The following is a 22,893-nucleotide window of genomic DNA, read 5'->3' as shown; positions in this document are numbered from 1 at the left end:
TTATACATATTTATGATCGGAAGTAGTACTTGTGTGGAAGGCTGCTCCTCAAATTACCTGTCCAAATTCATGTATGAGCTTTTTAGTTCAAAGTTCAAACAGCTATGAGCTCAAGACCTCTTAGATGTCAACTGACAAGGCACGAGGAATGTATGCCTGAAAGCAATATGCTTGGAGCTTGGAGGACAAATGCATACTCAAGCATCACCAAAACATCCCATATTAGAGTAGAGAAAGTAGTCTGACAACTGAATCTGTTGGCAACGCAATGTTTTACTGGGAAGAAGATCATATTGCAGTAAACCTGTGTCAATAGGTTGTGTTAACCACCACAGAGCTTCATTCCATAGAGGAATCACCAATAGTAGTAGCGCGCAATATGGCATATCAGCCTGTACACCAGTACAGTTACAGACAATTACACCTGAATTATGTATCTGTTCTCAAGCATACGGGATTACAGTTACATCAATACATGTATAAATTTGCTACATTCAAGAAAAAGAAACCTACGAGTTTCCGAATTTTCTATTATTCCCTTCTACTGCCATTCTGATTTCACAGGCATTTATGTTCGTGCAACTGATACAACATGATATAATCGTACAAACTGTCACAGGTTCACCAGTGGCGGAATTTAGGACGCACAGTGAAAACACCAGGCCTCAGTTCATCAAATCGGTACCTGCAAGTGGGGAGCGGTCAATCATACTTGCGTGTTATACTTTGTTGTACAAATTGCATCGATCGTTACCCATGCTCAATGAGGAAGCCCCTAACTGCAACAGGTAGTGAAGCCTGCCCTTTGCTATGCTTGCCAATCCCTGTGAAGTGCAAACAGAAATGAATCCTCAACAAAGCTGGTGTTGCTTACACAATGAATACAAACAGAATAAAGCTTATACTGATTCTTCTGGGCTGTTGAACAAGCCAATCAATGCATTATCTGCTTCTAAAAGGTACATGTTAACAGCGATGCTCTTATCCATTAAATTGCACATTTGCAGATCATAATTCCAAAGAGAGTGGTAAGAGTTAGGAAAATAAACTGTTAAAGCATGATATGCTACCATCAACTATACGCAATAGAAAAATAATGCCTAGAGGAACAGCAGATTACCTGTGATCACATGTAAGATGGCCTGCTTACGACGGCATAATACCACCTTCTCAGAGGCAAACACAACGTTTGAACCAGTGGCTGATTCAGAATATGCATCTCCATACTTAGCTAATTCATCGGTTGAAGCTGCATTATTCCCACGTGGCTGGAACTCTATCATGTGGAGATGCCTCTCCAATACTGCTACAGCCTCTGATGCATGTAGACCATGCATGTCTATCTTCCAGATGTCATTGCTGCCATTCCTGATGCGAAATATTTCTTCTGCTGCCTTATTGTTCAGCTTTTCAGCAATGGCACGCTCTTCCTGAGCTCTGAAGGAAAGTTCCTTGGCAGCAGCATGGTCACCTCTCAAGAATGCATTGCTGGCAGCCTGAGAATGCTTTGTGGCCGCCCTGTGATGAAAAGGGAAAGAAATTGGCTCGCTATTTCACTTGAAAAAAGTAGAATTCAGCCATCACTAAAAACGTACACAAACCTCAGTTGTAAGAATGCAGCAAATGATTTGCGTGTATCCCGGATTCTTTTAACTGATGTCTATTTTTTTTAGTCTTAACATGTTTGTTGGCTCAGTAGTAACTGATTAATTTTCAAGGGACAAGTTAGCACTTCAGTTCATGGTTCTCAAAATTCTCCATACAATGCTGCAGACATAATGACTCTTTATCACGCTCATGCAAGATATGAATTACAGAAGTAACTAAAACATGCACAACGAAAGAGTTGAGGCTTGAATGCATAACCTAATGCAAAGGTTATGCAGAAATATCAGAGAACTAGAAAACCATAGCATAAACAAGGATTATGAGCACACCTCATCATCTTCAATGCATCTTTCCGGTGGTTTAAGTAATCATCGTCAAGCTCTTCCAATTCAGGCTCCAAGGGTATGGAGGACAAATTCACTGGCAGAGGCAACAAATGTGAGCTATCTGGATGCCTACTGTCTGCTGTAGCATTTTCTTTATTCATCTCAGCAGAAAGTTTGCCAGATGCTTTACCCTCTCCTGTTAGCAAGTCAGGAGGGACCATAGCTTTCAACAAATCAGATGCTTGGCCGACATCATCATTCACGGCAGCTAATACATCCTCGATCAAATTACTATTGGCCCAACTGTGAGCATCTTTCAACAGCTTAATTTTATTATCAGATGCAGAGATTGCACCATAATTTACATTATCCACAAAATTACCCGGATGTTTATTTCCGCTTCCATTATTAACAGCTGCAAAATCATCAGAAGGGCGAACCACTGATGCAAAAGGCTTAGACTTCGGCCTATTATTTTCTGTAACAGAGCTGCTAGAAGAATTGGAGGCTCTAGAATCTGAGAGAGCTGGAAATGAACTGACATCAGTTTCATCCCTTCTGCCATCTGTGCCACGCCACCTGCGATCAAACGCAGCCCACCCGGAGTTCGGGATCTTCTGCTTATACATTTTGACAGTTGACCGCCTTCTTAAACAGTCTTATTTTGGTGTAAACTTAAGAAGCCCCCAATGGTGTGATTGCTGTCACAAGGATGCAGAGCCCCTTTTGCTTTATTTCCCTCAACCACTCGAGAAAACCAGCAATGCACTCCTGTAATGCACTAATGCGGGCAAAAAAAGTCAGCTCACTTAATCTGATACAGGATCTTCATAATAAAACACTTAAAAGTGTCAAAAGGCTGAAATATGACACACCACTAACACTACTTTTTTTGCCCCAAGACATATATGCTCCACTTTTAGCTACCATGAAATTAACCACTATTATTTAATATTGAGTTTTGCAAAGTTTATACAATTCTCCGCATTAGATCATCTTCAGATGGTGCAGAAGCAATGATGAAGTAGTTCAAATAAACAATCTATTGGTTGCGACTTGCGAAAGCCAATACCAGGTTAGCAACCAAGCCCGCTTAACCAAGGCCAACAAAATTAACAGAAACAGAACATCCAATCCACCCCAGAAATTCCTATTTCACGTCAAAAATTCACGATTCCTTCACGTGATGCTACCCTTCAACCGAACCGAGGGAGCGAGCATACCTCTCGGAAAGCCGTTATTTGGAGGCGTTGACCCGCAGCCCCCGGAACCACGGCGTGGCGGTGACCGAGAAGGGCAGACCGGAGGGGCGGGAGGTCGCTTCGGACGTCAGGGCTACGGCGGCGGCGGCGGCGGAGGATTTGGTCCTTCCGAAATCCATCAACGGCGGCGGCGGCGGCGGTTTCCGGCGAGCAAAGAGGAATCTTTTTTTTAATTCGCGCGGCGCGATGGGGAACACTTGCGTGGGGGCGGGAGGTTATTATAATAGTACGGCCGAACGGTCTTCCCCGGGTTGGTTGGTGACCTGTTCAGGCTCGGAATTTGTTAGGCGCGCAGCGGCCACCGGCCAGGGGTATTTATGGAAAAACGCGTGCCGCGGGGGTTGGTGTTCGTGGTGGATTCGGGGTCCGTGACTGCCCACGCTTGAGCTCTGCTTCCTTCTCAACCTCCCGTTCTTTTAAAGATGCAGCTGAGAAAAATCTGCAGCCGGAAGCAGTTGGTTCTTGCTTTCGTTCAACTGGAAGGCTATGAGTGAGTGCTAACAGCAGTTCTTGCTTTCGTTCAACCGGAAGAACTTGCTGTTTTGGCATAACCGGCTTGCTCTTTGAACTGGATCCAGCAGCTGATGATCAAATTCAGAAATTCAACCTGGGGCTTCCAAAAGAATATAAATCCTGAGTTACCCCTCTTCTCTGATCTGATCCTGAAAACGAGATTTTCGGTTGGTTTGTTCGGCGGTTTTCAGAATCCTAAGATTAATAGCAATGTAGCTTAAATACATATAGCGACACATAGGTCATGTTTGCTTTAGCTTATTGCTGACTTCTGCTTCTCATAAGCTAAAAACTGATAAGCTGGTTATGAGTGATTTTTTTTTTGTTTTTGGTGTGCTGAGAATCTAAAAATTTCTCGTAAAAACCAATAGCCAAAAGTCATAAACAATTTTTAGAAAATCATTTTTTCAGTAAAAACCTATAAATTTCAGCTGTACCAAATATGATTATAATAAAAAAAACACTTCAGCATATATCCCAAAAATTGAGCAATGTATTTAACAAAGCATAACTTAATTCGTAACAAGTGCAAACTGGATTTGTCAGGTGCCGGGATCACTGTTCATCAATGCACTGTTCATGCATGTACTGTTTGTCCACTATTCTGGTTATATGTGTGTACTGTAGTACATGTGAGATTAGTTAGCGATAGAGGTAGTTAGATTGGTTTGTTAGTTTGAATCAGATTCAGTTAGAGATAAGATTAAAGATCGGTTAATTTAAATTAGATAGGAGTTAGAGTTAAATTTAAATAAGATTTTTATAAAGCTATATAAGGCAAGTGGTTGAGAAACCAATAAACTTACCAAAAAGCTGAAGGAAGTTCTTGACCATAGAAGGTGCAGGAGTCTGCATGCTTAGGCTAAGGGGTTTCCGGTGTAATTGGATTATTAAATCTGCCATTGGCATTTCATCCAGATGATGCGATGCTTCAAAAGGGTTATCGACGACATGGAGCTAAAGGATCTTAAACTACACGGTCGATGTTTCACTGGAGCAATGACCAAAAGGAGCCCACCCTCACAAGAATTGATCGCCTCCTAGCGACAATCGACTGGGAGAGTCCGATCATGCGCCGCTACTTCTAACAAGGGAAGCAATGAAATTGGTCATCTGTTCTTTCCGTTTCAAATCCTTTTGGATGACCATACCCGGTTTCATGGACACCGTCAGTCAAAACGGCTTCGTCATAGCTAGTCCTTGTCTCTAATGCCATTTTGTGTTTTTACATTAAGCTTAATGGAACGACAAAAGCTATCAAAATTTAGAAAAAAGAAAACATGGGAGACATCAAGCTTCGTATGACAATAGCTCGTGCGATGATGTTACTGCTTGATGCAACCAAAGAACACAGAACTCTGTCCCAAGAGAAGCTGCACCTCAGGAAACATTTGAGACTCAGATTGTAGGCTCTTGCGATATTAGAGCGAATGCGAGCCCGTCAGCACTCAAGATATGTTCACATCAAAAGGACATATGCAAACACGAGTTTCTTCCACATAAAAGCCAATGGTAGGAGGCGCCAAAAATTCATTCAAACGATGCCAACAGACGAAGGCATAATCTCCTCGCATCAAGAAAAGGAAGCAGTGTTACACAACTTTTATGTCCAGCAGCTTGGCACAAACATTCCCTGCTAACTCGCTATGAACTGGAACGTGCTCGGTTAGCAACAAAGAGATCTATTAGGCCTTGAATCTCCTTTCGATGAACAAGAACTACAAGACACAATCACCTCCTTGAACCTAGAAAAAGCCTCTAGTCCTGATGGATATATCAGCCTTTTCTAAAAAAATGCTGGGACATAATCAAAGATGATCTTATGGAAGCAATCTAGACTTTCTACTATATGGGATCGGACAAGCTACATTTGGTTAACACTGCCAACATTGTTCTCCTTCCCAAAAAGATTGAAGTTGTGGTTGTCAATGACTACATGCCTATTAGCCTTATTAGCAGCTTTGCAAAAATCATTACCAAAATTCTCACTAACCGGCTTACACCACATTTGAAAGATCTTGTTCATAGAGGTCAAAATGCTTTCATTAAGAAAAGGTCTGTTTATGATAACTTCCTTTATGTGCAAATGTGATCAAGGATCTGCACAAAAGAAAGCAACCGACTTTGTTTATCAAACTGGACATTTCAAAATCTTTTGACTCCATAAGTTGGCCTTACTTACTTGAAATGCTCCATCATCTCGGTTTTGGTCAGAAATGAAGAGATTGGATTTCCTACCTTCTGGCCACATCCTCCTCGCAGATCTTGCTGAAGGGAAGCCCGGGTAAACCTTTTAGACATGCTCGAGGGTTAAGGCAAGGAGATCCTCTCTCGCTAATGCTTTTCATCCTTGCCATTGACCCGCTTCAAAAAATCATTTCTCAAGGCGCACAACAAAATATCCTAACGCCTATTCCGTTGAGATCGGTGAAATTCAGGTGTTCTTTGTATACTGATGACACAACTATTTTTGTAAATCCAAACAGCAAAGATTTGCAAGCCCTGCAACAAATTCTTCATGTGTTCGGACAGTGTTCAGGCTTGATAACAAATCTTTTGAAAACTGAAGTCTATCCTATACGGTGCCAAGGTTTGCCTCTTCCATCAATCCTTCATGGATTCCTAGAGAAAATTGGAAGTTTTCCTTGCAAATATTTAGGAATGCCTCTCCACACAAGAAGACTAAGAAAGATTGATGTCCAACCTCTCATCGACAAGATTAACAACTTCTGGGATGGAAAAATGTTCTCTCTAACTGGTCGCAACACTCTTGTTAAATCCATCATCTCATCTCAACCAAATTATCACCTAACTGTGCTGCCTTTACAGAAATGACTTCAAAAGAGGATTGACCGAATATGAAAAATTTCCCTTTGGAGAGGGGAAATCCCTGAGAATGTGAAGGGGGGGGGGGGGGGCATTGTTTTGTTAACTGGCAAACAGTCACAAAACCAAAATCTTTTCGCGGCTTGGGTACACTAGAACTGGAAAAATTTGTAGGGCCTTGAGGCTACATTGGCTTTGGTCCGAATGGCAAGACCGACCAAGAACGCCCATGGAAAGATATGCCGGTGTAGTGTGACGATAAAGACATGGTTTTTTTCATCGCTTCGACCTTGGTGTCGGTTGGAAATGGGGAAAAGGCCAATTTCTGGCACTCCAGTTGGTTGAACGGGAATGCCCCGTGTAACATTGCCCCTCTCATTCTTGGCAAATCCTCAAGAAAAAATTTCACAGTCAAGATGGTTGTGTTACATTCAGATGATTGAAACAGACGAAGAACTACAACAATTAATTGTCTTATGGCAGCTTGTGAGAGACATTGATTTGCAAGACGAGATCCAGGACTCAATTTCATGGAGGTGGACAACAGATGGACAATACACCACCAAAAGTGCATATGAAATTCAGTTCTTTCGATCCATTAAGAGATGCAACATGCAGAAGGTCTGGAGGGCCAAAACAGAGCATAAGTGCAAGATGTTCTCTTGGATTCTCATGCAAAATAAAATCCTAACCGCAGACAACTTAGCGAAAAGAAACTGGCCCCGAAATCAAATATGCCGGCTGTATGAGCAGGAGAGTGAGACTGCCGTCCATCTGTGCAAAGATTGCGTCTGCACGAAGGAAGTCTAGATGCACATTTCACAGTGGCTGCACTTCCAAAACTTGCCGTCTCCAATCAATTTCAGAGTTTAACAAGCTGGTGGAGAGCGGCTTCCAAGATGATTGACAAACATCTCCAGCGAGAATTCAATGGAATTGTGATCACCTTTTGGTGGCACATTTAGAAAGAGAGGAATCGAAGGACCTTCCAAAACAAAAAAGAGGACGCGCTCCGCGTCGCACAAATAACAAAAGAACATATCGAGGATTTCTACAGAGCCTTTTCTTCCTTTCCCTGAGTTGTGTTCTGTTTTACCTTTTAGGCTGTTGTTTCCCCTACGTTGTTTTTTTCGTTTCGAGCCTATTGTAGTCTCAGGCTTTGGTCTATCTACCTTTCCCTTCTCTTTTTTACTTTGAGTTGTTCTCTTGTTTACTCCTTGTCTAATAATACAGCATATCTCCTGCCGCCTTTTCAAAAAATTTCATCCAGATGAAAGCTCATCCACTGAACCTGGAAACAGGTACAATGCAAAATTCAGATCTGGAAGATAAACGATAGAAGTGACAATAGTTACCGTGAGCATTACGCAGAAAACACAATTCTAATCCAGTCCTCAAAACTCCATGTTTTGTTACCTTCGGATATCCAGTGAGTCCGTCTATGGAAATGCTAATGACAGTGTTGACACACGACCGATACCAACAACACACTAAACATGTCAAGTTTTTTTTTATAGCAAGTCACAAGTTATATCTTTTTTTAGGACCTCCGTTACCTTGAAATTCCATTTTAGAACCTCATTCAATGGATATGGTCCGCTCCTTGGCCTCATGATACTTGTCAGTGCTCAAAACAAAGTAAGATCAACCTGCTCTAGAAACAAAATGGAAGTGCATATAAGTTTTTTTTTGTCTCATTTTAGAAAGGAAATAAAACTCGCTTATGTTAAATCCCACTACAATCACCATAGTTGGTTACATTAGTAAGAAAGGAAGGATAACCGGAAAAGGTGAACTGTAAGTCATCCATGCAGGATTTAAGTTCAGGTATTGAGCATAAGGATATAGGCTATAGGCAGTTTTTAAAAAGCGGTCCTAGGCGATGCCTAGGCGCTAGGTGGAGCAGCACCGCTTCACCTAGCACCTAGGCATTTTCTCTAGGACTTTTCCCTATTATCTCTATTTTCTATGTTAATTTGCCAATATATTTCCCTGTTTTTCTTTGTTAACATGCAAAAAAAATCCTCGAGCCTAGGTGACGCCTAGGGGTGCCTAGGCTCTAGGAAGAGCCTGACCACTCGACTAGCGCCTTTTGAAGCATTGGCTATAGAGGTCCAGTGAAATAGAATTCTTTATCATACCTACAGCAGAGCAAGCAATGCATTTTTGCCTCTGGATCTAAGTAAAATTAGCAGGGACACCATTATCTTATCTTTTAACATTATAACAGAAGATGACAAGGTGCCAGAAACAAAAATTCATGAATACAATGAAAATTTATTAAACTGGGTTTGTAGAAAGCCAAAAAGAGTTGGAATGAAGATGTCATGGGATGCAATTGCCGTCTACTAGGAAATGAAGATGCATACTGTTCCTTGACAGATGACAAGCTACTTATCTGCCTTCTGAGCAACTGAACTGCCTTACACTAAATTGTACATCCTCATTCTCACCTCTGCCAATAGGTTGAACTAGTTAGTACAACTGTACGGACAATGAAATAATCATTAATGCCTACAAAATATTAGATTCGCCCACAGATCAATTGCACCAGCAGTCAGGAGACAAACGAGAATGTATCATAGGCACACCTTACATGCTTAGACTACTGCATACCTCAGCAAGAAAAATCCACGATCTTCACTGATTTGCAGGCAGCAAGTGGAGTCCGCAATCAGAGTCAGACAAGCTAACGAGCACATCTTGGATAAAGAGAACTCCACTTCAAATTTCACTATTTCAGCAACTCGTGGTCAGATGGATTGCATAATTGTTACATTCTGTGTCTGTGTATCTTTGATCTGCTGATACAAACTTCCTAACATATCGTAGATACAAGACCTATCTTGGTGCTTAATATCACTGGCTACGAACAAATGCCTGGTCTTCTCAACCTCAATCCAGCTGCATCCTGCAGGCTTCTTCATATCTTTGGACTTCATCAGTTTCCTGACATGTTCAACACCATCCCATTTCTCATAAACTGCATAGATATTTGACATAATGACGTAGTTCCCAATGCCCCCCCCCCCCCCCCCCCGCCTCCATTGAGAACAAGTGATCAGCTGCGAGTTGGCCAATTTCGACCTCTCCATGAACCTTGCACGCCCCTAGCTGGGAGCCCCATGCATTGGCATTGACTGTGTGAGGGGGCATATCCAAGGCAAACCCATATGCATCTTGGAGACGTCCGCTACGGGCAAGAAGGTCAACCACGCACGCATAGTGTTCTGCTGTCGGTTCAACTCTGTGAATCTCCCTGATGGACTTAAAAATATTGATTCCTGCATCAACCAGCCCTGCGTGACTGCATGCTGACAGCAGTGCGGTCAGAACTACATGGTCCGGCTTGATGTTAAGTTCAAGCATTTTAGAGAACAGCTGTACTGCCTCATCTGTCATTCATGCATCACATAACACCCTATCATGGTAGTGAATGTGACAAGGTCCTTCTTTGGCCTGACTTGAAAGATGCTGTATGCATTGATTATGTTGCCGCACTTTGAGTACGCATCAAGAAGAGCTCCTTCAAGATGGATGCCTTCTAGGGATGCTCTGAGCATGTAAGCATGGTATTGTCTCACAAGTTGTACAGAACACAAATGGATGCAATACCCAAGAATACTTGTAATGCTGACAATATCAGGTTCTAGTCCTTCAGACTGTAAGTGATTAAACAGACTGAAAGCTTGATCATTCATATCATTTTGTGCATACAGCTGGATCATCAGATTCCATGAAGTCAGGTCTTTCTCAGCCATATGGTTGAAGATCACCTCAGCATACTCTACACAGTTATTTCTCAGGTAGCAAGAAATCATTGTATTGTCAGTTACAATGTTCCGCCTGTTAGAGTACGTAACAAAATATAGTTAGCGTAGAATCCATCGGAGCTAACAAACTCTTGATCTGTTGAGATACGATCTGTTGTATTGTCATACTATAAATACAAGCAAAGGCCTGCGGGCTCATTACGCCAAATATTTCTCTTCTTTCTTGGTACCAGAGCCTGAAGCTTTCGATCTGATCCATCTTCGTAGCCATGTCGTTCACTTCAAGTCCGCAGCTATCTGGTGTCGCCGGAGCACTTGTTTCCTCGCCTTCTGCCATCGCGTCGCTATCTCCGAGCCCGCTTGGCGTGCGGCCATGGAGGATGAGTTCTCTGCACTTTGTAAGAACCGTACGTGGACTTTGGTGCCTCGTCCTGTTGGCATCAACATTGTGGGCAGCAAATGGATTTTCAAAACGAAGTATCTTCCGGACGGCTCGGTTGACAAGCACAAGGCTCGTTTAGTTGCTCGCGGGTTTACTCAGCAGCATGGCCTCGACTACACGGAGACTTTCAGTCCAGTTGTGAAGCATGCTACTGTTCGGCTTGTCCTCTCCTTGGCACTTTCTCACGGGTGGTGCCTACGGCAGGTTGATGTGAGCAATGCTTTTCTTCATGGTTTCCTCGACGAAGACGTCTACATGCAGCAGTCACCCGGCTTCGAGGACCCGCGCTATCCCACATATGTGTGCAAGTTGCAGCGTGCTTTGTACGGTTTGAAGCAATCTCCTCGAGCCTGGTACGCTCGCCTCAGCGACAAGCTTCATCAACTTGGCTTCACGTCATCCAGAGCAGATACATCTCTCTTCATCTTTGCTCGTGGGGGCATTACCATTCTTATGCTAGTATATGTTGACGATATTGTCATTGCCGGGTCCACTCCTCAAGCGGTTGATCATCTTGTTCACTCTTTGTCCAAAGCATTTCCCATCAAGGATCTTGGCAGATTGGAATACTTCCTCGGTCTTGAAGCTGCTTACAATTCAGGGGGCATGTCCTTAACCCAACGCAAGTATGCACTTGATTTGCTTCATCGTGCTAGCATGGAGAATTGTAAAGCAACGTCAACCCCGATGTCTATGACCGATAAGTTGACGCGGGACTGCGGCCATATCCTCAATGCCGATGATGCTTTCAAATATCGCAGTATGGTGGGCGGTTTGCAGTATCTCACATTGACACGTCCTGACATATCTTTTGCTGTGAACAAAGTGTGTCAATATCTATCGCAGCCAACTAATGTGCACTGGGAGGCGGTCAAGCGCATTTTGCGGTATGTCAAGGGCACAATTAATACCGGACTGCATTTTCGCAAATCTCCATCAACGCGCCTTAGCATCTTCACTGATGCTGATTGGGCCGGGTGCACGGACGACAGACGGTCGACGGGTGGCTTTGCCATCTTTCTTGGTCCCAACCTTGTCTCCTAGAGCTCGAAGAAACAGCCCACTGTCTCAAGATCGAGTACCGAAGCCGAATACAAGGCGTTGGCAAATGGGACAGCTGAAGCTATTTGGATTCAATCGGTTCTCAAGGAACTAGGCGTCGTCCAAACTCTACCACCAGTGTTATGGTGCGACAATCTGGGTGCAACTTACTTGACGGCTAATCCGGTGTTCCATGCCCGCACAAAACACATCGAGGTTGATTTTCATTTTGTGCGAGAGAGGGTTGCCCTGGGAGCGCTTGATGTCCGGTTCATCTCATCAGATGATCAACTTGCCGATGCCTTCACCAAGCCAGCTACCCGGCAGACCCTTGATCGTTTTCGACGCAATCTGAACCTTGTACACAGCGGTCCAGATTGAGGGGGCGTGTTAGAGTACGTAACAAAATATAGTTAGCGTAGAATCCATCAGAGCTAACAAACTCTTGATCTGTTGAGATACGATCTGTTGTATTGTCATACTATAAATACAAGCAAAGGCCTGCGGGCTCATTACGCCAAATATTTCTCCTCTTTCTCCGCCCTGCAAGGTTTCTGAAAAGTATGCTTGCATCCTGTGGGTAGCCACACTTAGCATCCAGTATAGCGTTTGCAACTGAAGCTTCACCTGTATAACCGACTCGCAAGGAATATCCATGGGCTTCACAAACCATCTTAATCCCGCAGAAGGTACTCACGCATATAACATTCAAGAGTGTGACCGAATCCCACTGATTTACCTCACAGCACATTTGACTCAACAATGTAAAGAACTCCTCAATATGTTGTTCGCTGTTAGCATAAGCAGACAGAATTGCATTCCATGATATTGAGTCTTTGTTCAGAATATTGGTGAAAGCATGGAAAGCATCATCAAACCTGGCACACTGGCTATAAAAGGTGGCAAGTGCATTCATTAAGGATTTTTCTTGAAGAAGTACTGCCCTTCGAAAAATATATCCGTGAAACCTCATCCCTGATTTGACATCACCTACTTGAACACAAGCAGTGAGCAGGCTGATAAAAGAAACAGAATCAGGAGCAATTCCTGTAGACAGAAGCCCCTTGAAACAGGTCTAATGCCCTACAGTGATACCTGTTCATCACATATCCTGCAATAATGGTATTCTATGTAACAATATCCCTCGCATCCATTCTTGTAAATATTGACTCCACAACCTTCATTTCAAACACTTTGGAATAATGTGCCATCAGTGCATTACAAACAGGTATATCCATTTCCAAACCATGCCAGACCACGAAACCGTGCACTTCTTTCCCATACCACCTCCCGTACTCCATGAAGGAACACACAGGGAGAATATTAGCCACTGTTGAATAATTAGGAAGAAAGTCATGTGAGATCATCTGACAAAACAGTGCAAATGCTTCTTCAAACAACCCATTCTCGATGTACCCTGCAATGACTGAATTCCATGAAACAACATCCTTACAGCCAATTGAAGAAAATGCTCTGCGCCCATCATCTATTGCCCTGCTTCCGCCACATCGTGCATACATCGACACCAATGCATTTCCGCACAGTGTATGTGATTCCAACCCAGTCTTGACGACGTAGCTGTGAACGCTCCTGCCAGCCCTCAAATGCCTCAGTGGTCGGCATGCTCTTGCCCACGCCGTACGCCAGCATCGACCGGAACAAACCGAACGCGTCGTCAAAACGCCCACCGCGAGAGGACGCGGTGATGGATGTTCCAGCACACCGCGTCGGGGCGCGCCATTTCATCGAACACCAGGCGGGCGTCTGCGAGAGCCCCCGACCTCCCGTACGCGTCCACGACCGCCTTCGCCACCGCGGCGCTCCCAGCCACGCGCCCGGCCTTCACGGCGAACCCGTGGAGGCACCTCCCGAGGGCGCCGAGGCCGACTTGACCACCGCGGCGAGCGCGAGCGCGCCGGGCCTTGGGCCCTCACCGAGCATCCACCCAAGGTGCTCCCCGACCGGCGCGCCGCCGCGCTGCCTGTTATCGGGAGCGGGCACCACGTGCAGCGTGCGGTGCGCCGTGCGAGAAGCGTAGGCTGCTGCATAGGTGAGGCTGGAATGGCGCGCGCGCATGGGAGGCTTTTGGCCGTGGGAACGATTCGAATCTCAGGGTCGCGTTTCGGAGGAGTGGCCGGGGCGAAGGGGCGGGCCGCGGACGCCGTGCGTGGCTATGCGCAGCGGCGCAGGCACCATGCTTACCAACTAGACATTTTTTTCATAAACAAAGTTTTATTAACTCATACAACTGTATTTCCACAAAATAAAAGAAAAAATGAGTATCAAACCAGAACACTGAAAAGATAAACAATAGGAGTGGGCAGGCTAAAAGGGCGGGTGCTCGATCCAATGTCTTGACCACTGATCTAACCTCGTACATGTCGCTATTACCGTATCTCTTAGTGTCGACGGCTGAAGCATAGACTAAAAACAGAGTCGATGCATACATTAATATATAACATGCAAAGGAGGTGTATGTCTCTTCTCTCCTATCTTAAAAAGAACGTAAGGCATGTATGATCTGCCAAGAATATTCCTCTGCATTCACCAGATTCCTCTGTGATTCCTACCCGCCCCCATCCTCACCGCGCTCCCCCACCAGCGTTCCGCTCCCTCTCCTTGCCTTCCCAATAAATCCCGCTAATTCCGCTCCTCCGCCTCATCCCGCCGCCCGCTCCATCGCCAGCCGCCTCCTGCCCCTCTGCGTCCGCCTGCACACCCTCCGCTTGCCCGTGTGTGGGCCTCCTCCCTCCCGGGCGCCTCTACCCTTCCGCTCATCTGTGCCTCCGCCCGCACCGCTCGATCCCCTCCCCTGCAGCTCCTCCGCCACCTCCAGATCCCCCCTCAACGCTGTTCTCTAGATCCCCCTCGCCGCCGCTCTCTAGATCCCCCTCGCCGCCGCTCTCTAGATCCCCCTCGCCGCCGCTCTCTAGATCCCCCTCGCCGCCGCTCTCTAGATCCCCCCCCCCTCCAAGAGGCGCTCTACCTCGGGTGCAGGGACATCGCCACCTGCCTCCTCCGCGCCCACCACCTCACCACCTAGGCCAAGCTCCGGCCCAGGGCGCCCTCGCTCTCCGCCGCGCTCCGCCGGGTCCAGGACTTCTACCTCGAGGTGGACTTCCACTTCGAGAGCTCCGTCGTGCCGCTCCTCTCGCGCGCCGCGCCCTCAGACACCTACCGCATTTGGAAGCGCGGTGCGGACCTGCACACGGACACCACGCTCGCCGGATTCGACGGCCTCTGCATCCGCCGCGCTGACCACTCCTTCCTCTTCTTCGGTGAGGAGGCCAGCGCCAGCGGCCGTCGCCTCCCCCTGGGCTCGCTACTCGTGCTCCACTACGGCCGGCTCGAGGTACACGACGCGTTCGAGGTGTCCGCGGCCTCCGGCGACGAGGACGCCGCTACCTCAGACGCGGCCACTTACCGGCCGGGGCTCAACATCACCTTTGCGAGGCTCGTGCCAAGAACCACGTGGCTGCAGAAGGAGAAGACGGAGAACGTCGGGGAGTGGAAGGCGCGGGTGTTCGACGTCCACAACGTCGTCTTCTCTTTCCGCACCCTCAAAGCCGCGAGTATCGGGCGTAAAGATTTCACCTTTGAGCTTGCGGGAGACGAGGGCGACGACGAAGATGAGTTCCTGCCGCTGGAGATCCAGGATGGCGACGAGGACGGCGACTTCTTGGTCACCAACATCCCGCCACCAGCGGCGCGACGCAGCTGCTACGTGCCTGGCCGATGCAGCATGGCAGGCCCGCCCTCGCACTTTGGGACACCGCAGAGGCGGAGGAACAGCGTGAACGTGCCGCAACGGCTGCCGGCGTGTGCGTCGGTGGGGTGCGGCGAGGATGGAATTTTTGGCCGGCACATGGCGACTACAGGGGGAGCCAAGTGGAAGGAGGAGGAGACGGTGAAGATGCTGCGGCCGATGGTGTGGCTCACAGAGGACTTCCCGCTGAGCATCGACGAGTTCTTGCCGCTGCTGGACATCCTTGCGAGCCGCGTGCTTCTCACCATCAAGTTCCCAGCAGGGACGTTCCCGGTGAAGGTAACAACGCTAAGTCCGCTCTCCTGCTCACTTAAGAACACAAATTATGGTACTATTTCTTCGTTCTGAGTTTCAGTGGTTGTCCTATTTTGCCTAGGATTCATAATGCCTTGGTAATTTAGGCAAGTGTTTGGATCATTTCTTGCAATGGTAATGTACTTGCACAAATGAATGTGCTTATATGAACTCAACAAAGCATCTGTGAACAAGGCAGAGTAATTGATGTACCATCTGTTATTTACTCCCCATCTGCTTGCAGATCCTTGTCTTTTGATCAGGGGGTTATAATGTTACTGTATGGATCAGTGATTCTTCATTTGCTACAATTGGGACAACTTCTAGGCAAAATCGGGTGTATTGGTTTGGACAGCCTGTGGAGAATGATAGTTTCAAATTTGACGTGAGTAAATGTGAGACATCATGTATGACAAAAATTGAAGCAAATTTACTCACTTCACATGCTCATCTGCATAGTGCAAAGTACATAGACAAGGAAAGAGGCAACTTCCGGTTTTGATGAATGCTAGGGAATTTGTAAGATAAATGATAGCTGATAGGAATAACTATCCAGCCGTGATAGAAAGTAGAAACTGATTTCATATGCAGCATGGAGTGCTTAAAGTTTCCTCCATGATTTACAGAAGTGGTTTCCATTGGAGTGCACACACAGCATCACTTGCTGAAATATAGTAGTCTGCTAGCACCTTTTGCTGCTTAGTGGGCTGAGGTGCATCATTTTGCTTATTCAGTACTACAATTTTTTGGAATTAGTTTGTTGCACGTGATAATACTTGTGCATTCAGCTATGTTTTCATTGTTGCCATTCGTGCAGGTTGCGATCCCTGTTGTTCCTACCGTGAGGGTGGTCATCACCTTCACCAAGTTCGCTCCTCTCATCAAGCCAGAGGATTTCTTCACTGTCAAAAGATTTGGTGAGTTGAGACAATTTCCTATTTGATCCCACTATCTGATTCTGTCTGAGCATCTCTGATTAATTTCAAAATATATTTCATGACAATGATTGACTGGAGTTTCAAAGGACACCAAATTATCCATTATGTCCAATTTCACATTGGATTGCATCTTTCAGTTCTACTGGATCTATGGTATATTTTTTGTGGTGTATATGGTTGGCTATTGCATTGATGCAATTAATTCTCTTTATACTCTGTAGGACTGTGGACAGCCAGGATTCACCCTATCAGAGAGACGGCGCTTTGGCAACACATTGACCCAGTAGGTGAAAACTAATACATTTGTACCCTCAAACCCTTTTTCTTTTGCCATCTTTGTTAAATGATAACGAGTTACACTGGTGGTGTTTTTAAAACTTGTCAATTTGTAAAGTTCTGTTCTGGTACCTATTAACAGAACATATATTATGATTCAACTGATGTTTTAAAATAAAATTACATGTTTAGTGTAGTTACCATTGTGCGCCATCTATTATGGTTTTTTAGTAAAAGATACATAACAATATTGGTTAGTTTCCCTTATGGCAATGAATTATATTTTGTTCAGTTCACATTGAATACGCTTCACATCCTCACCTTAGTCACAACTCTGGAAAATCTTCATAGTTGCTTGGTTCACACTCATCCTAGATTCTACCTCATCCATCCTGTTTGTGGCTTTACTGAGGCCCTCAAATTGATATAAGCTTGAGCATTAGCATATTTGTATATATCAACATCAAAATGAGCATCGCAGACGTGAAAAGTGACAAACATAAACATATGATTTTTTTTTTAGCATTTCAGTAAGCCAATTACCTTCAGTTTTGGAAAGAAAAATAATACCTACCGCTGTCTCTGTCATTTCCATGCATTTAGTATTAATCTTGCCTGAAATTGTACCTGATGCTTCCATATAAGATTTGGATGGAGCATGAAATATAGTGTAGTATTGAATTAAAGCACAAAGACCTTATATATGTTGAAGTTATGTTAGGATACCAAATATGGATGGAGTGTATAAATGCAGAACTTATATAACTAATCTGCAAACTTGTAATTAAGTATTTGATTGCATTTAGAAATTGCAGTTAAGTATTTGGTACACTAGGGCTGCAGTTCAAAGGCCAAGTTGATGCAGCAAATGCGTCTGCGCAAAAACTTTGGTGTGCGAATGATGCAATGGCAATGGCAAAAAACAATTTGGGAGGTGTTAGGAGGACATGCTGCATCACATATTCATCTAACAAAGTAAAAAAAAATCCTTAAATGGCATGTAAGCCTGATAATTTCAGAGATAACAATCTATTTCGATATTTAGTACTACTGCGATCTCTTGGCCACTGCTTGTAGAATTGTTTTGCAGTTAGTTGTTTTTCTGAATTTAGTGTCGTGTATAGATATAGATTAAAAAAATAAGGTAAATTTTTGTTTACTTACTGTATAAATTGGGTGAATGATACCTTTCAAATGTTCATCTGTTGGATTCTCTCGATTATATGCAGCTGCAGGGTTATTTACCACTAAAGAATTATTCTCACTTCATGACATTGTCTAATTGTTTGCATGGCCTACATTGTTTGTCTTTTCCTGTTCATTGACTGAATTTATTTTTTACTGCATAAGTTTTAGGGAGAAAAAGGAGAAAGAACTCAGGAAGCTTTACCTAAGTAATTGTTTTAGAGAGAACTCAGGAAGCACCTGCCCGATAGGAAAGAAGGTAAGGTTCGTTTCTCAACACCTACATTGCTGGTGCTGCTTGTGGTCAGATTGTTTGCTTTATTTCAGTTGGTTTCTGTTATAGCTCTTTTCACGGTCAAATATTTTTGCTCGTGTGCTCAACTGTGATGAAAACTGGTTGGTTGTTCAGATTACCTCAGGACCTAATGTTTTGAATTTGAAGCCAGCAGCCCTGTTCTGGTATGGTTCTTTGGTACAATCAAACTTTTTTTTTTCAGTTTTCAGTTTTGGCACTAGGAAGGATAATGTTGTTGACAATTTTTTTTATTATGCTCACTTCATGATATTGTCTAATTGTTTGCATGGCCTGCATTGTTTTCCTTCTCCTAATCCTTGACTTCATTTATTTTTTTACTGCAGCCAGTTTTCATTCCAAATACCAGCAAGGATAACACATTTCTTGGTATTTTCTATAGCAGTCGGGATGCAAGGAGACGGCTTTGGGGCTGAGAAGGTCAGTTGCTTAACCATCAAAATCAGCCCATGCCCACACCATGGCTAACCATACATGAATGAAGAGAGTGAAGTTTCTAAATAAACTTTGGAAATGATGGTTGATTAATGTTCTGCTTTCTGGTTCCCAGTTTGGTACATTATATGTTTCGTAGAAATTTTGGCATTTGCAAAGCAACCAAGTGCTGCACTTATTCCCCTTCTCCCTTCTACCAGAGCGAGCGAATATCAGGATCCTCGTCGTCCCAGCTGATGAAAAAAAAAAGTGTTCAAAGCAAAGTGGGACATACACGAAGAACATCTGTCTATAGAGAGGTTCTTACGTCATAGGTGAGGTATTATTTGCCAATTACCCTTCACTACTCATGCTTTGCTTTTTTTAATTCTATTAGCTCCTTTCTTTCACCCATTACATCATATTATGATAGACTATTACATGTATATAATTGTATTGCAGTGTAATTCATATCATTTTCACATTTAAAGCCTTTATCATTTCAATCTGATATATTTGACCAACTATATGCAGGAAAGCTCAAGTTGAGCCGTAGTAATTATTGTGGATACAGATCTCAGTTAGATGGAATCGAAACATAGTTAAATCCTCATGTGTTACAATGGGAATCGAAAATTTTCACGAGATAGTACAGATGACCAAAACATTCCAAAATAATATAACGACGTTCTTGTTCTTTTTTTTAATTCAAATGCATCTTGAAGCATAGTTAAATGCTTGTGCATTACAACGGGAATCGAAAATTTTCAGACGATAATACAGAGGACCAAAACATATTTCAAGATAACATAACGATATCCTTATCCTTTTTATCTGAATTAACATGAGTCAAATTCCTGCTATAGCATTAAGCCTGTGATTTTACTCCACACAATGTTGTTCTATGAGATCACGACTTTCATCCTATATGATTAACTATGAACTAGCTATTTTAGTCATATTAGGAGTATCCTTTTTAGCTTGTAGGGATTAACAATATTGTAATTAAACTAGTATGGTTTGATTTTTCTTTTTGTAGGGTTCATCTCTGCTTTCACCACGGACAAAACATGAATAGTCATCTGATTTCGTTGGGTTGAGAGCATTATCTATTATTGGGGTTGGTGCTTCTGGACTTTGAAGCTTTGCTATGATAGCATCTGCATCAGATGAGATAGAGCATCGGTTGGAAGTCCCAATCTATCTCTGGCCTCATGCTGTCATTCTTAGCTCTTATGATCACACATTGTAATTTAAACAAATAGATATTTTTTTGTTCAACATGGAGTGTATATCATTCAGCTGTTGTTGCATCCTTTTAATATGCTAATATTCTCTTTTTTTCTGGAAAAACATATGAGCACTTGATCATAATAAGGTGTGGACATCAAGTTTATCAACAAGTGTACTGTTTACCATTTATTTTGCTTATGATTATTGTACCGTTTGTTAAACGTCGTCTCGGATGCACTGTTTGTTTGTAAAACATGAATATTGTGTAGTGTAAGATAGTTATTGTAGCTCGTCATCTCACACTCAGTCAACTATAATATCTCTGTGAAAATTTTTAGCTCCCGTTGCAACGCACAGGTATTTAACTAGTAATTAAAAACAAATAACAAAGTTATTCCTACATAACCTTAGCGAGTAACAAAGAGCGAGAGTCGCCGTTTCAACAAGTGCATAGTCTTTCAATTGTTTACTAAGATCCTTAAGCCAATTTTACATCATATAAGAAACATTATGAGGCAGTTAAAGGTTTGAAAGCACTAGATAATAAACTGTGCAAAACGGTAAAAAGAGAAGTGATTAATCGTCTTATTTTTTATAAAAACAACACTTATAACCAACGAGGGATGACGGCACTCAAAACGAGACAAGAGAAAAATCGAAATTATAGTAAAAATTTACAACCACATTCCAGTACGTTCGTCAATCAGCGCGACGGAGTTTGTAGGCGGACTAATGATATAATTAATCTAAATCCACTAAGTAACAGTAAATTTACCGATTCTCTTGCTGGTAAACTGAAAATTGAACTCTGCCTCCGCTGCTCTTTAAACTGCCACGAGACGAGCACGAACGGAACGGGGTGGCACGTATTTCTCGGACGGCTGGCCGCTGTCACGAGTAGCAGCTCCTCGTTGTCCAATCAACGACGCTTTGTTGGCGATCTTCACGCACGGGAACGGGCTGAAGATGAATGAGAACGAAACTGGATTAGTTCGAGCGGGCAACATACAGCGAAGACACATGTGCACATTAGCGCCAAAACGAGCGCACAAAATGTTGCAAGGTGATCGAATTCGAGTCACCAAAAAAGTTCAATTTGCCATTTATCAAAGTTCTAGTTTGCTAGATGCGAGTTCAATAGTTCGATAAGGGGAAAAAACTCACCAGCTGTAGGGAGGGAGCGCGTCGACGATGCACGGGCGGTATGGGAACACGCCCTCGACGCGGTCACCGTCGCCCAGCGACATCACACGGCCCAGGTACTGCACCTTGGCGCTGCCGAGATGGTACGCCACGACGTGGAACGCTCCGGCGGCGAGGTAGATCACCTCCTTGCTCGGGTGGCACCCCAGGAACGAGAACGGGGGCGGCGAACAGGCCGCGCCGCCGAGCAGCTCGCCCTCTCCAACCTCCACGTCGAGCAGGCTGGCGTCGTCCCAGTTCCATCGCCCGGGGCACCCATCGCCCTTGCCGCCATTGGCAACGTCATCGCCGTCCTCGTCCGAGAACCAAACGCACTTGCCTTGGCCTCCACCTCTTCCTTCGGTGGCAAGCTGAACGCAATTGGACGGCGCGTCATGCAGTAGGTCCAGCATGCGCGCGTACGCGGAGAGGTCCTTGTCGTGCGTCAGCGTCCACCCCAGCTGCCCTCGTCTGTCGATTCTTGTAACGCCCACACCTTGACGCGGAACACGTCGACGCTCGCGTACCGCAGCAGCACCCCTTCCTCGGTGCTCTGGAAGATAAGAGTCCACGGGAAGGTGCGACAAGACGTGCTCTGCTGCGTAGTGTGCTCCGTCGTTGGCATCGGCGTCGGCCGGCGGCCTGACCATGTCGTACGTCCCCTCCGAGCAGCGCAAGACCACAAGGACGTGCTTCTCGCAGTGCGCGTACAGAGAGCCGTGGGAGTGCACGGCCAACCGCCACGTCCGCACCCACGGGTCCACCTCCGAGCTTTGCCTGCGCCGCCGCATCACCTTGTCGTAGAGGCGCGCCGGGGCGCACCGCCCCGGCTCGAATAGCTGCCTGCTCCACCGCCCGGTCGCCGACGAGAACGCGAACAAAGGAGCCAGCTTTTCGTCTGGCTCTTGCTGTTTCCCAAACGATTTTGGCACGAACATGCCCAGCGTCACTCGCGCAGGAGCCTCGGGGACGACGCTGCCTTGCTTCGTCCCTCGACGAGGTGGCACCGGGAGGAGGAGAACCTCGTAGTCCAGCGATACCGTGGGGTCGAAAGCGAGGAACTGGCCGTCGTGTCCGGTTGGCCACCACGTCGGCGGGGGTGGCAGGCGCGTCCACCGCTCCTCGTCGGATTGCACACGGAGCCCGCCCAGGGCTTGTCGAACAAATCGTCCTGGAAGCAGAGCACGAGGCCGTTGCAGTGGTGTTGCACGACGGCCACACCGCCGCTGTCCGGGAGGTACGGCCGCAGGAAGGCAAACCTGTCAACGACGGGAGCCCGCGCAGCTGGTGGGGACAAGAAACCGGAGAACGCGAGGGGGAGCGCGTGCGGGAGGAGGAGCCTTCGGTCGTCCACATGATCGCGCCACGCCGTGCAGACGCACCGGCACTTGACGAGGGAGTGGGCGCGGAGGCAGCCGAGGATCTCCGAAAGAATGTCATCGGGGAGGACGGCGATGACACCGGCGCCGCCGACCGCGTCCATCGGACCCGCCCGCTGTGT

At 45.3% G+C, this 22,893-nt stretch overlaps 2 protein-coding genes and 2 pseudogenes across 3 annotated transcripts; 1 reads left to right on the top strand and 3 right to left on the bottom strand.

Moving 5' to 3' along the window:
- Positions 1 to 408: 408 nt before the first annotated feature.
- LOC133924276 (uncharacterized) lies at positions 409 to 3,490 on the bottom strand. Of its 2 annotated transcripts, none has more exons than XM_062369737.1 (5): positions 3,158 to 3,490; positions 1,938 to 2,715; positions 1,121 to 1,518; positions 755 to 824; positions 409 to 685 (listed from the first exon to the last, which is right to left on the bottom strand). In XM_062369737.1, exons 2-5 carry the CDS (start codon positions 2,561 to 2,563, stop codon positions 622 to 624), a joined length of 1,158 nt encoding a protein of 385 aa, XP_062225721.1. In that variant the 5' UTR covers positions 2,564 to 2,715; positions 3,158 to 3,490; the 3' UTR covers positions 409 to 621. The 2 variants fall into 2 exon arrangements, with proteins under 2 accessions (XP_062225721.1, XP_062225722.1); XM_062369738.1 differs by having other exon boundaries at positions 1,938 to 2,705.
- A 5,233-nt stretch (positions 3,491 to 8,723) lies between these two features.
- Positions 8,724 to 13,718, bottom strand: LOC133924275 (putative pentatricopeptide repeat-containing protein At5g08490; annotated as a pseudogene).
- A 717-nt stretch (positions 13,719 to 14,435) lies between these two features.
- LOC133925502 (uncharacterized) lies at positions 14,436 to 20,388 on the top strand (annotated as a pseudogene).
- Positions 20,389 to 20,921: 533 nt separating this feature from the next.
- LOC133925501 (uncharacterized) lies at positions 20,922 to 22,330 on the bottom strand. The gene is made up of 2 exons (XM_062371410.1): positions 21,375 to 22,330; positions 20,922 to 21,170 (listed from the first exon to the last, which is right to left on the bottom strand). The coding sequence occupies exons 1-2, from the start codon at positions 22,328 to 22,330 to the stop codon at positions 21,035 to 21,037; spliced, it is 1,092 nt and encodes a 363-aa protein (XP_062227394.1). The 3' UTR covers positions 20,922 to 21,034.
- Positions 22,331 to 22,893: the final 563 nt, after the last annotated feature.

This window comes from Phragmites australis, chromosome 7 (assembly GCF_958298935.1).
Source record: "Phragmites australis chromosome 7, lpPhrAust1.1, whole genome shotgun sequence".
Taxonomy (NCBI): Eukaryota; Viridiplantae; Streptophyta; class Magnoliopsida; order Poales; family Poaceae; genus Phragmites; species Phragmites australis.
The sequence above is the reverse complement of the archived record's forward strand: the minus strand, read 5'-3'. Positions and strand labels throughout refer to the sequence as shown.